Below are 13,020 nucleotides of genomic sequence, written 5' to 3'. Positions count from 1 at the left end.
CCGCAGCCCCTGAATCTCCTGCACCATGCCCGCAGCCCCTGAATCTCCTGCACAATGCCCGCAACCCTGAATCTCCTGCACAATGCCCGCAACCCTGAATCTCCTGCACAATGCCTGCAGCCCCTGAATCTCCTGCACCATGCCCGCAGCCTCTGCATCTCCTGCACCATGCCTGCGGCCCCTGCATTTCCTGCACCATGAACACTAAAAAAATTACATTCAATTTAAAAAATAATAATATACCAGGAAAAAAACGTTAAGGGGTCTGAAATCCGCATTGTATCTGGTTTTCATCTACGGATACAGAAAATGGACCACCGGAACATCGATACCCCAAGTTCTTTTAGCCCTATTTTCCCAATAACTTACCTTCATTTTTCAAGAAAAAAAGACAAATCTAAATAGAAACTTCAGCAAAACACGTGTTGAGTTCTCTTACTGATATTCTCTTAAGCACACATCACTCAAAGAATTATGAAAATTATTTGTCTTTTTTATTATTGTTTTTGTCAATACTATCAAGCTCTGCCATCATTAACACAGGCAAGTGGCACTGAAATTTGCTGGGCACAGAGTGGCGCCCTCTACAGGGCCCCTTATAACACTGCGCTTCCCCGCCCCGCCCTCCCTCCTTTTTTTTGGATGATATTGGGAGGACGGTCGGGCTGCAATGTCTCCTTCTAGGACATGCACATACACAATCGTATATGTATACAATAATACCTGCATTATAAAACCAAAGACGTTTTGGTACATTGCTGGGATAGCTTTCCCCAAACCGGTGACCACAAGAAAAAAAAAAAAAGTATACAAAATATAAAATATCTTAAATATTTATAAACATTGAGAGGAAAAAAAATAGACCTGTATGAAAATATTTCTTTTTTTTTGTTGTTTTTTCATCTGCGGTTACATTCTCCAACCCCTACAAAAAAAAAAAAAAAAGTCCACTGTTCCGGGCCTAGTCCTTTTCAGTGGGGTTTGAGTCCGTAGCTGTTGAGGGGGTGAGTATAAGCCCTTCCCAATACTATTCGGTCCCGTAGAAGTTTGAACAAGACGTAGTAGTTGCAGAACAGGATGAGCGCCATGGAAAGGGTGTGATTCCACTTCTCGCCGCGGAGCAGGGAGTAAAGCTGATACAGCACCAGGCTGCCTTCCATCACCACCAGGGTATTGAGGAGCCGTAACGGCCGGTGGAATAGGAACTACAAGAACAGAAACAAACCTCAGTGAGTCAATCATCCTTAACCTGATAAAATTACAACTCTCAACAACTCTGTTTAAAGCTGAACTCTTGAGATCCTCCTAAAAAAAAAAAAATAGAAGTGCACTTCCTGTGCCTAGGCACTTACATGCCTACAGCATCATGCAGTGCGAGATCATCCCAGGCAGAGGTGTCAAACTCAATCGCGGGCAGCATCAGCAGTATGGTTGTCCTCAAAGGGCCGTTTGCATTTGGGGTGCGCTACATACAGAGTGCAGAGGTTAGGGGTGCGGGGTGTGCAGAGTTCAGGGGTGCGGAGGGCGCAGAGTTAGGGGGAGGGGCTCAAAACTCAGGGGGGAGTGCAGAGCTCGGTTGGGGGGGGCTGGGGGAGCGCAGAGCTCAGGATCCAAATATCAGCATCAATAAATAAAACCACCAATAAAGTAGAAAACTAAAGCCATAGTATTCAAGGATGTGCCAGGCGCAGGGCTCAGGGGTGCGCAGGGCTCGGGGGGGTGAGCAGGGCTTGGGGGGGGTGAACAGATCTCGGGGGGGGGGGTGCATAGGGCTCGGGGGAGTGCGCAGAGCTTGGGGGGGGCGCAAAGCTCAGGGTGGGGGTGCAGAGCTCGGGATCCAAATATCAGCATCAATAAATAAAACCACCAATAAAGTAGAAAACTAAAGCCATAGTATTCAAGGATGTGCCGGGCGCAGGGCTCAGGGGTGCGCAGGGCTCGGGGGGGTGAGCAGGGCTTGGGGGGGGTGAACAGATCTGGGGGGGGGTGCATAGGGCTCGGGGGAGTGCGCAGAACTTGGGGGGGGGGGGCGCAAAGCTCAGGGTGGGGGTGCAGAGCTCGGGATCCAAATATCAGCATCAATAAATAAAACCACCAATAAAGTAGAAAACTAAAGCCATAGTATTCAAGGATGTGCCGGGCGCAGGGCTCAGGGGGGGTAAGCAGGGCTCGGGGGGGGGGGGGGTGAGCAGGGCTCGGGGGGGGGGGGTGAGCAGGGCTCGGGGGGGGGGGGGTGAGCAGGGCTCGGGGGGGGGTGAGCAGGGCTCGGGGGGGGGTGCGTAGGGCTCGGGGGAGTGCGCAGAGTTTGGGGGGGGGGGGGGGCGCGCAGCTCAGGGGGGGGGGTGCAGAGCTCGGGATCCAAATATCAGCATCAATAAATAAAGCCACCAATAAAGTAGAAAACTTAAGTCATAATATTCAGAGATGCGCAGGGCTCAGGGGGGGGGGGGGGGGTGCGCAGAGCTCAGGGGGAGAGGGGGCGCAGAGCTCAGGGGAAAGGGGAAGCGCAGCGCTCGGGGAGAGCGCAGAGCTCAGGGGGAGAGGGGGCGCAGAGCTCAGGGGGAGAGCGCAGAGCTCAGGGGGAGAGCGCAGAGCTCAGGGGGGCGCAGAGCTCAGGGGGAGAGGGGGCGGGGCACAGAGCTCAGGGGGAGGGGGGGCACAGAGCTCAGGTGGAGGGGGGGGGGGGCACAGAGCTCAGGATCCAAATATCAGCATCAATAAATAAAACCACCAATAAAGTAGAAAACTAAAGTTATATTCAATATAAATCCATCAATGTTATAATAGAAATAAAAGGCCAATATACAGGGCTCCACTAGGGGCCAGTGTAGAATCTTGTGTGATTATTTATATTGGCCCCTAGTGGAGCCCTGTATATCCCTTTGGAATTGGCCTTTTATTTCTATTATATCATGGTTTGATTTATTTATTTATTTGAAGCCGATATTATATGTATCACTTTATTGTATACTTTCATTGTGATTTTGATAGTCAGAGGTTTTGCGCACTCTTTATTTATTCAATTATCCATCAGGCTCTACTTACATAAAATCTGGCGTGAGAGACATCTGAAGGCACTGCTACATTATAGGGCCCCACGGCTTTATACAAGCTTCGGCTGTGTCGTACCAGGACGCCCTGGGGCCACACTGTGCTTTCTGACCAGCTGTGAAGAAGAGAGAGAAAGGTCACTTAAGATGACAGATATGTGGGCTGTAACAAACATAGACCACAGTACACCCCTCCCAATAAAACTTTTACATGGGGTTCACCCTCTTCCCTCCTGAACTGCTCCCGTTTCGCACTCTGCAGAATGCAGCAGCAGGAGCGAGACCCCACTGCAGATTTGCAGAGCTGGAAACTCCAGGTGGGGATACATTGCTAGTAAAGTCCCTGAGATATATAAAAAGTCACCACACCCAGCCTCCGCCCCAATGGGGGGCAGCATGGTGTTATAGGGGGCCTTGTAGGGGGTGCCTGCACCAACTTTAGGCAAACACTGTTGTCTTCCAGGGTCAGGGGGTGTCAGGAAATAGATGTTCTCCGATGGCTTCCTAGGCTCGTGTACAGGCCATTATCCACCATCCTGGGCTCCCCAAAGGAACGGGAGAACTCAGGAACCACCGTGGGTGTCACTGGCAGGAGGGGGGATGGGAGGGACACACTTTCAGAGTCCCCTATAAGTAATCAGGAGGCTCACTTTTATCTGCAAGCACTCCGCTGACTATTAAAGTGGTTGTTACCCCCCAAAAAAAAAAAATAGGGCTCCTTCCTGTCCCTTTAACCAATTCAGCCCCCAAAAGGTTGTACCCCCTTAATGACCAGGCCATTTTTTGCGATTCAGCACTGCGTTAACTATTGCGCAGTCGTGCGACGCTGTACCCAAATACAATTGATGTCCTTATTTTCCCACAAATAGAGCTTTCTTTTGGTGGTATTTGATCACCTCTGCGATTTTTATTTTTTGCGCTATAAACAAAAAAAAAAGCGACAATTTTGAAAAAAACCCCCCAAAAAAAAAAAAAAAAAAAAAATATATATATATATATATATTTTTACTTTCTGCTATAAAAAACATTCCCAATAAAAAATAAAAATCAAATTTTTTATTAGTTTAGGTCAATTTGTATTCGGCTACATATTTATAGTAAAAAACAAAAACACAAAAAGCGTATATTAATTGGTTTGCCCAAAAGTTATAGCATTTACAAACTATGGGATAGATTTTTAGTAATGGCGGTGATCAGCAATTTTTATCAGGACTGACATTGCAGCGGACAAATCTGACACTAAGTGATACTTTTTGGGGACCAGTGACATTAATACAGTGATCAGAGCTAAATAATATGCACTGTTACTGTATAAATGACACTGGCAGGGATGGGGTTAATACTAGTAGTGATCAAGGGGTTAAGTGTGCTCCTAAATTGTGCTTACTAACTGTGGTGGGGGGGTTCTGTGACAGGCACACAGAGATCGGTGTTTCAGCTTAGCAACATAGTCGATCATCAGTGCCCTGATTACAGTAAAGAAAAATCAGAGCACATCAGTGACACCAATAAATGACCCCGGTCAGTGCAGGCTTCAGTGTAGCCCGTCAGTGCAGGCTTCAGTGTAGCCCGTCAGTGCAGGCTTCAGTGTAGCCCGTCAGTGCAGGCTTCAGTATAGCCCGTCAGTGCAGGCTTCAGTATAGCCCGTCAGTGCAGGCTTCAGTATAGCCCGTCAGTGCAGGCTTCAGTATAGCCCGTCAGTGCAGGCTTCAGTATAGCCCGTCAGTGCAGGCTTCAGTATAGCCCGTCAGTGCAGGCTTCAGTATAGCCCGTCAGTGCAGGCTTCAGTATAGCCCGTCAGTGCAGGCTTCAGTATAGCCCGTCAGTGCAGGCTTCAGTATAGCCCGTCAGTGCAGGCTTCAGTATAGCCCGTCAGTGCAGGCTTCAGTATAGCCCGTCAGTGCAGGCTTCAGTATAGCCCGTCAGTGCAGGCTTCAGTATAGCCCGTCAGTGCAGGCTTCAGTATAGCCCGTCAGTGCAGGGTTCAGTATAGCCCGTCAGTGCAGGGTTCAGTATAGCCCGTCAGTGCAGGGTTCAGTATAGCCCGTCAGTGCAGGGTTCAGTATAGCCCGTCAGTGCAGGGTTCAGTATAGCCCGTCAGTGCAGGGTTCAGTATAGCCCGTCAGTGCAGGGTTCAGTATAGCCCGTCAGTGCAGGGTTCAGTATAGCCCGTCAGTGCAGGGTTCAGTATAGCCCGTCAGTGCAGGCTTCAGTATAGCCCGTCAGTGCAGGCTTCAGTATAGCCCGTCAGTGCAGGCTTCAGTATAGCCCGTCAGTGCAGGCTTCAGTATAGCCCGTCAGTGCAGGCTTCAGTATAGCCCGTCAGTGCAGGCTTCAGTATAGCCCGTCAGTGCAGGCTTCAGTATAGCCCGTCAGTGCAGGCTTCAGTATAGCCCGTCAGTGCAGGGTTCAGTATAGCCCGTCAGTGCAGGGTTCAGTATAGCCCGTCAGTGCAGGGTTCAGTATAGCCCGTCAGTGCAGGGTTCAGTATAGCCCGTCAGTGCAGGGTTCAGTATAGCCCGTCAGTGCAGGGTTCAGTATAGCCCGTCAATTACTTATTTACAAAATTTACTGACAGAAATTAAGAAAAAACTTTTTCCCCCCAAAATTTTCATTTTTTTTTCTTTTTTTTTAGTAAAAAATAAAAAACCAAGTGGTGATTAAATACCACCAAAAGAAATCTCTATTTGTATGAAAAAGTGAAAGTGCCCAGTATTGAAGTGGTTTATCTCTCCTAATACGCATAATCGATCGATAGTCAATCAACATGCCACACACATGAAAGTGGATTTTGATCGATTGTGCAAAGAAACTTTTAAAAGTTATCAATCGCGTCTTGTTTTCACCATGCAATCTGATAATCTGATTAAAATACAACCATGACCATCCCGGCACTACCAATTGGTCGCTAGCTTTCTGTCTCGACTCCCCTGGTTTATCCATTTCCGACCGCTGTGTGTATATACTTCATGGGGCGGGAGAGTTGATATCATGGTCATAGCTGCAGCTATAATTGTGGCATCATTTTATTTATTTACAGCAGGCAATTGACTTTCATGTAAAAGTGATCCAAGTAGCTATACAGCCACACAATCACTTTTACAGGTGGTGGAAGGGGGTCTCCCCCCCTCCCAATAGCTTTACAAAGCTCTCCCGTCCCATCAGGGAGCCTGGTATCCGACTGATCGCATTGGAATGCGCAAAATAGAGCGTGAAAAACTTCCATTGTTCCTCCCTGCCTGTGAACATCAGAAGTCGGGAAGCGAGGCATCAAAGCATCTGATCAAACCAATCTTGCTTTGATCAGATACTTTGGAGGCCAGAGGAGAGATCTGGGGTCTAATAGACTCCACATCTCTCCATAAAGAGGACCTGCATTCGCTCATGCTATCACAAGGCATGTTGTTCATCTCTTGTGATATGAAACCTCAATAAAAAAAAAATAAAAAAAAATTTAAAAAAAGGTACAGTGTAAAAAAAAAAGTTATTAAAATAAAATCAATAATAATAAAAAGTATTTTATTATAAAAAATTTTTTTTACACTGTACACCTTTTTAAAAATTTTATGTGAATGCTCACATAGGTCCCGCATGCATATAGGTGAATAATTGCATCACACGAGTTATTGTCGTGGACGTCAGAACAAGAGCAATAATTCTAGCACCAGAGTTTCTGTGTAACACTAAACTGATAACCTGTATAGGCTTTTAAAGCGCCACCTATGGAGACTTTTAGGTACTGTAGTCTGCCACCATTCCAGGAGCCTACGCAATTTTAGAGCGTCTTATGTTTTACCAAAATATTTTTATATTGTATTTGTGTGCCTTAAAATTCATTAAAGTGTATTTTTTCCGGGAAATTTGCATTTGATAAACCACTACGCTAATACCGCGTTGATGACCTTGAAGGGCTTTTAAATTACCTATGAAGGATTTTAGGTGCCATCATTCTTTTTTGTGTGCGATTTCATGTGCAATTTTAAGGCTTGACACGTTTGGTATCTATGTCCTCAACGCAACCCCCAATCTTTTATATTTTACTCAAAAAATTTAGTAGAATATTGTGTTTATTTGCACAAATTTTTTTTATTATTTTACTATAATTTTTATTAATTTCATTCAGTTGTACAAAATAATTTCTTTAATAAAGAGAGACAAAATGGAAACATTTTTAAACATATCCCCCCCCCCCCTAACTCCCACCCCACAAGCCTCCAATCCCCCCCCACCAATTCGCTAAGCATCCTATTGTCCTACCCGACTTCTATATAACTCTGTGAAGTTCTGTAGTGATGTTTTTTTTTTCCTTTTTAATTTCCCCATATTCAAATATACTGTGTTTTTTTTTTTTTTTATATTTCCATTTTTCCCACTTTTTAAAATGTTGTCCACGCGTTCGTTTCTACTGCACATAAAATTCCATATCGGAGATCAACTCCCCTACAACAATCCCTGTCAGAAGGGGCTTCAGTTTCTAACCATCTTATTGAGCAGAATTGGAAAAATTGAATTCCTTTAACCTTTTTGTATTCTATTTGTTTTGTGTAATAAACATGCCCAGGGGTCATTGGCGACCTCCTCACCTGCACTACAATTAATTATAAAAATATGCGTTTTATAAATAACTGCACAAATATTGTGCGACAGAAAAAAAATTGCAACAACCATTTTATTCTCTACGGCCTCCTCTAAATATATATATTTATTATTATATTTTAATAGATTTTTTATGAATGGTAGTAATATTTATTATATTTTTATGGATTATTAGCAGAATATTTGATTCGATTGGGATATATAGGACACAAGGATTTTATATGAATTATTAGTAGAATATATGATCTGAATCTATATGACACAATTTATATTTATAATTTTGATCTTATAATTTTATACATTGATTTATGGACTTTGTATTTTACTCACTCACCATTTGAATATTTATTGATATAGATCTATTAATTATCCATGAAGTGCGGTACTCCTCCCCTATTCTTTATATTTAACTGAGTGGTCATCAGTAACAGTACAAGCAGCATTAAGGGCATACACATTTTTAATATCAACCAAGACAGCGCAAGAATCATACCCATATAAATATATAATGTTTGAGGGTTCTAAATAATCACCAAAAAAAAAAAAAAAAATTCATATTTTTACATGTATGAGAGAAATGTCAGAATTGGCCAAGACTGGAGGTGGTTAAATCCGATCCAAATTGAGTTTAACCTCTTCCGGACCGCCCATTTACTGCGGCAGTGCGTTCTTCTCCCTGCAATGATCACAGAGCCCCTGTGATCCTTCTATATAGGAACACAGGTCTCTGTGATCATTGCACAAGCCACGCCCCCCACAGTTAGAATCACTCCCCTAGGCTCATATTTAACCCCTTGATCGCCTACAGTGTTAACCCCTTTCCTGCCAGTGTCATTATTACAGTAACAATGCATATTTTTAGCACTGATTACTGTAGTAATGTCACTGGTCCCCCCAAAAGTGTAAAAAATGTCAGTTAGGGGTCCGATCTGTCCGCCGCAATGTCGCAGTCCGGCTAAAAAAAAAAAAAAAAAAAAAAAAAAAAAAAAAAAAAAAAAAATCGCAGATCGCCGCCATTACTAGTAAAAAAAAAAACCAATAAAAATGACAAATCTTTCCCGTAGTTTGTAGACGCGATAAATTTTGCGCAAACCAATCAAAATATGCTTATTGCGATTTTTTTTATCAAAAATATGTAGCAGAAAACAAATTGGCCTCAAATGTTAAAAAATTTTGATTTTAATTTTTTTTTTGGGGGGAATGTTATATAGCAGAAAGTGAAAAATATTGTTTTTTTTTATTTTTTCAGAATTGTCGCTCTTTTTTTGTTTATGGCACAAAAAATAAAAAATTGCACAGGTAAAAAAATAACGCAGTGCAGAATCGCAAAATATGGCCTGGTCATTAAGGGGGAAAATCTTCCGGCCCAGCAGTGGTTAAAATTGATCGGAGAGGGAAGCAATGGCAGTTCGATTTTTGCAGATTTTATTGATCAAATGATACGATTGAAGCATGTATGGCCACCATAGGACAGATGTCGCCGGAAGATTTACCCTAATTGTAGGGATGCACCGAAATTATCGGCCGAAAATGAGCCTATCCCATTTCGGCCGATAATGGGTTAACAATGCCGAAATTAATATGGCCGCCGTGAGGAAGGAGGAGGGCGCAGCGCAGGTTTTAAAAGTCCCACCTCTGGCCGGCCGCCCGCCTCTCAATGACATCCCTACTACTACGATCTGTGTATTAATGAAGTGACATACCAGGCGAGCGGCCGCTAATAGATATAACTATGTGATCCTTATCTTCCCTGTCAGCAGGACTGTGTGTGAATGAACTGACCTGACACCGGGTGGGAGGGCGGGGGAAGCGGCCGCTAATAGCTCTAACTATGTGAGCCTTCACTTCCCTATCAGGCATGTATCTCCGCTGACAGGGAGGTGAAGGCTCACATAGTTATAGTTATTAGCGGCCGCTCCCCCTGCCCGGTGTGTCACTTCATTAATACACAGATCGTAGTAGTAGTGACATCACCGGGAGGCGGGCCGCTGGCCAGAGGCGCTTCTTTTGAATGAAGGACACCAGAGGAGCACTCAGTAGAGTGACAGTAAGGAGATTGAATCGTTGGGATGGGGGGGGGGGGGAGATGCTGAGGCAGAGGGGGGGGGGGAGGGTGTACTGCCGAGGGGGACCGCTGAGGCAGTGGGGGGGGGGGGGGAGAGCTGAGGCGAGCTTACCAATGGTATTAGTATTATGCAGCATGAGGGGGTTAATGTATTGCCACTGCTGGTCACTGATGCATTAGTGACCGACCAGTGGCAGTTAATTAACCCCTTTGTGCTGCATTAGTGCAACCAGTATCAATGCAACCAGTGTTAATTAACACTGATACTGGTTGCACTAATGCAGCACAAAGGGGTTAATTAACTGCCACTGGTCGGTCACTAATAGATGAGTGACCAGTAGTGACAATACATTAACCCCCTCATGCTGCATAATACAAATACCATTGGTAATTAAATTAACCTCTTGCCAACCAGTCACAGTACATATACTGTGACAGGGTGGCAGCGACAGGTGTACGTCGCTGCCTGTTTTTGGTGTATGCCCCTGTTCTATCTATCTTAAATTTTTTTGGGGGAAAAAGTCATTTTCGGTTTCGGTTTCTGGCCAAGGGCATCCTGCATTTTCGGTTTCGGCCCAGAATTTTCATTTCGGTGCATCCCTACCTAATTGGAAGATTCCTTTGCTGGTGTCATTACAAGGTGCCACTCTCTGCACAGTTTAGGCCCCACCCACCACAGCAGAACTGTGACCTCACATGACCACATAGCGAACCCATGGAGGACGACTTTAAAACAGAGGAGTGGGGGCTTAGCCAAAAAAAAAAAAGCTACACTTCTGCTTTAAAAGTTATCTAAATCTAATAACAAACATGTAATATACTGCAGCGTACCGGTCCTGAGATGTGGTGGTTGCATTTGTTTTCTTTTTCAGGCTAAGAACTTTCCTTCTGAAATTACAGAAAAATTATCAGTTGATCCTGTCAGAAATCCAGTTTGCTTGTAATTTCCTGCACCTTGAACTGAAATTTCAAACAATGTAATCAGCTTTCCCAGCTGGGAACTACCGAAAGCCCCCCCATGTAATGAAAGCGAGTGGGGGGGGGGGGGGAGAATGTATTTGAAGCCCAAATTTGGAGAGCAGCCTAGGGTGACAATGCTGTTCTCCTCCACAGTTCAGAGAGTGAACATTGTCACCCTAGAACTGGAAGCTTTAAAATAAAGGAACAAAAAAGCCTGAAAAGAGAAGACTAATGCAGCACCATCTAAGGACTGGTAAGCTGCAATATATTCATTTTATTTTTCTTTGCCTTTTGATATGTTTAACCATTTGCTTCCAAGCCTATTCTGACACCGTATCTTACAAAAGTGAGTACACCCCTCACATTTTTGTAAATATTTTATTCTATCTTTTCATGTGACAACACTGAAGAAATGATACTTTGCTACAATGTAAAGTAGTGAGTGTACAGCTTGTATAACAGTGTAAATTTGCTGTCCCCTCAAAATAACTCAACACACAGCCATTTATGCCTAAACCGCTGGCAACAAAAGTGAGTACACCCCTAAGTGACAATGTCCAAGTTGGGCCCAATTAGCCATTTTCCCTCCCCCGGTGTCATGTGACTCATTAGTGTTACAAGGTCTCAGGTGTGAATGATGAGCAGGTGTGTTAAATTTGGTGTTATCGCTCTCACTCTCTCTACTGGTCACTGGAAGTTCAACATGGCCCCTCATGGCCCCGCAAAGAACTCTCTGAGGATCTGAAAAAAAGAATTGTTGCTTTACATAAAGATGGCCTAGGCTATAAGAAGATGGCCAAGACCCTGAAACTGAGCTGAGCACCGTGGCCAATACCATACAGTGGTTTAACAGGACAGGTTCCACTCAGAACAGGCCTCGCCATGGTCAACCAAAGAGGTTGAGTGCACGTGTTCAGCAGCATATCCAGAAGTTGTCTTTGGGAAATAGACGTATGAGTGCTGCCAGCATTGCTGCAGAGGTTAAAGGGGTGGGGGGGGATCAGCTTGTCAGTGCTCAGACCATACGCCGCACACTGCATCAAATTGGTCTGCATGGCTGTCGTCCCACAAGGAAGCCTCTTCTAAAGATGATGCACAAGAAAGCCCGCAAACAGTTTGCTGAAGACAAGCAGACTAAGGACATGGATTACTGGAACCATCTCCTGTGGTCTGATGAGACCAGGATAAACTTATTTGGTTCAGATGATGCCAACCTTGTTTGGCATCAACCAGGTGAGGAGTACAAAGACAAGTGGGTCTTGCCTACAGTCATGCATGGTGGTGGGAGTGTCATGGTCTGGGGCTGCATGAGTGCTGCCGGCACTGGGGAGCTACAGTTCATTGAGGGAACCATGAATGCCAACATGTACTGTGACATACTGAAGCAGAGCATGATCCCCTCCCTTCGGAGACTGGGCCGCAGAGGGTTAATGCAGTGCTGGAAAATAATGGTGGCCACACAAAATCTTAACACTCTGGGCCCAATTTGGACATTTTCACTTAGGGGTGTACTCACTTTTGTTGCCAGCGGTTTAGACATTAATGGCTGTGTGTTGAGTTAATTTGAGGGGACAGCAAATGTACACTGTTATACAAGCTGTACACTCACTACTTTACATTGTAGCAAAGTATCATTTCTTCAGTGTTGTCACATGAAAAGATATAATAACATTATATATATAATATATATATATAATATAATAAAATATTTACAAAAATTTGAGGGGTGTACTCACTTTTTTGAGATACTGTATCTCTTAGGCCCCTTTCACATGGGCGGTGCGCCCGATGGAGAATGTTCTGCTCAGCGGGAGATCAATCCGACGATCCCCGCTGAGCAGGCGGATGACCGCTCCGTCTCCACTCTGTGTGCAGAGACGGAGCTGTCAGGTCCCCGCTCTCCTCTATGGGGAAATCGGATGAAAATGGACCGCCTGTCCATTCTCATTCGAACCGATCCTCCAGACGGATGGAAAATATGGTTCTGCTCAGTGGGGGATAGATCTGCCGATCACCGCTGAGCAGGCGGATAACAGCTCCGTCTCCACTCTGTGTGCAGAGATGGAGCTGTCAGATCCCCGCTGTCCTCTATGGGGAAATCGGATGAGAACGGACCGCCTGTCAGCTCTTATCCGACCTGATCCTCCAGACGGATAGAAAATAGGGTTTCCATCTGTCTGGATTTCACGGACAGGATCGGATCGGATAGCAGCGGGTGTCAGCTAAGATGTCTCTGCTGACACCCGCTGCCCCATAGGGATGCATGGAGCAACTGATCAGGTCCGCCTGAAAAAAACTGACAGGCGGATCCGTTTAGATCGCCCGTGTGAGAGGGGCCTTACATGTAAA

The 13,020-nt window shown here is 45.0% G+C and overlaps 1 protein-coding gene across 5 annotated transcripts in view; it reads right to left on the bottom strand.

The window, feature by feature from the left end:
* Window positions 1–472: 472 nt before the first annotated feature.
* The window catches only part of TMEM39A (transmembrane protein 39A), a 98,145-nt gene continuing 85,597 nt past the window's right edge, over window positions 473–13,020 (bottom strand). For 3 of the 5 annotated variants that reach the window (XM_082248357.1, XM_082248359.1, XM_082248358.1), the window contains 3 exons: window positions 10,543–10,599; window positions 3,046–3,166; window positions 473–1,205 (listed from right to left, as the gene is read on the bottom strand). In XM_082248357.1, coding sequence (XP_082104483.1) covers window positions 972–1,205; window positions 3,046–3,166; window positions 10,543–10,599 — 412 coding nt within the window. In that variant the 3' untranslated portion in view covers window positions 473–971. The remainder of the gene's footprint in view (window positions 1,206–3,045; window positions 3,167–10,542; window positions 10,600–13,020) is intronic. The other 2 variants (XM_082248360.1, XM_082248361.1) reach the window with 1 other exon arrangement.

Source organism: Pelophylax lessonae (genome assembly GCF_965119305.1).
Source record: "Pelophylax lessonae genome assembly, chromosome: 2".
Lineage (NCBI taxonomy): Eukaryota > Metazoa > Chordata > Amphibia > Anura > Ranidae > Pelophylax > Pelophylax lessonae.
This window is presented reverse-complemented; position numbering and strand designations above follow the sequence as displayed.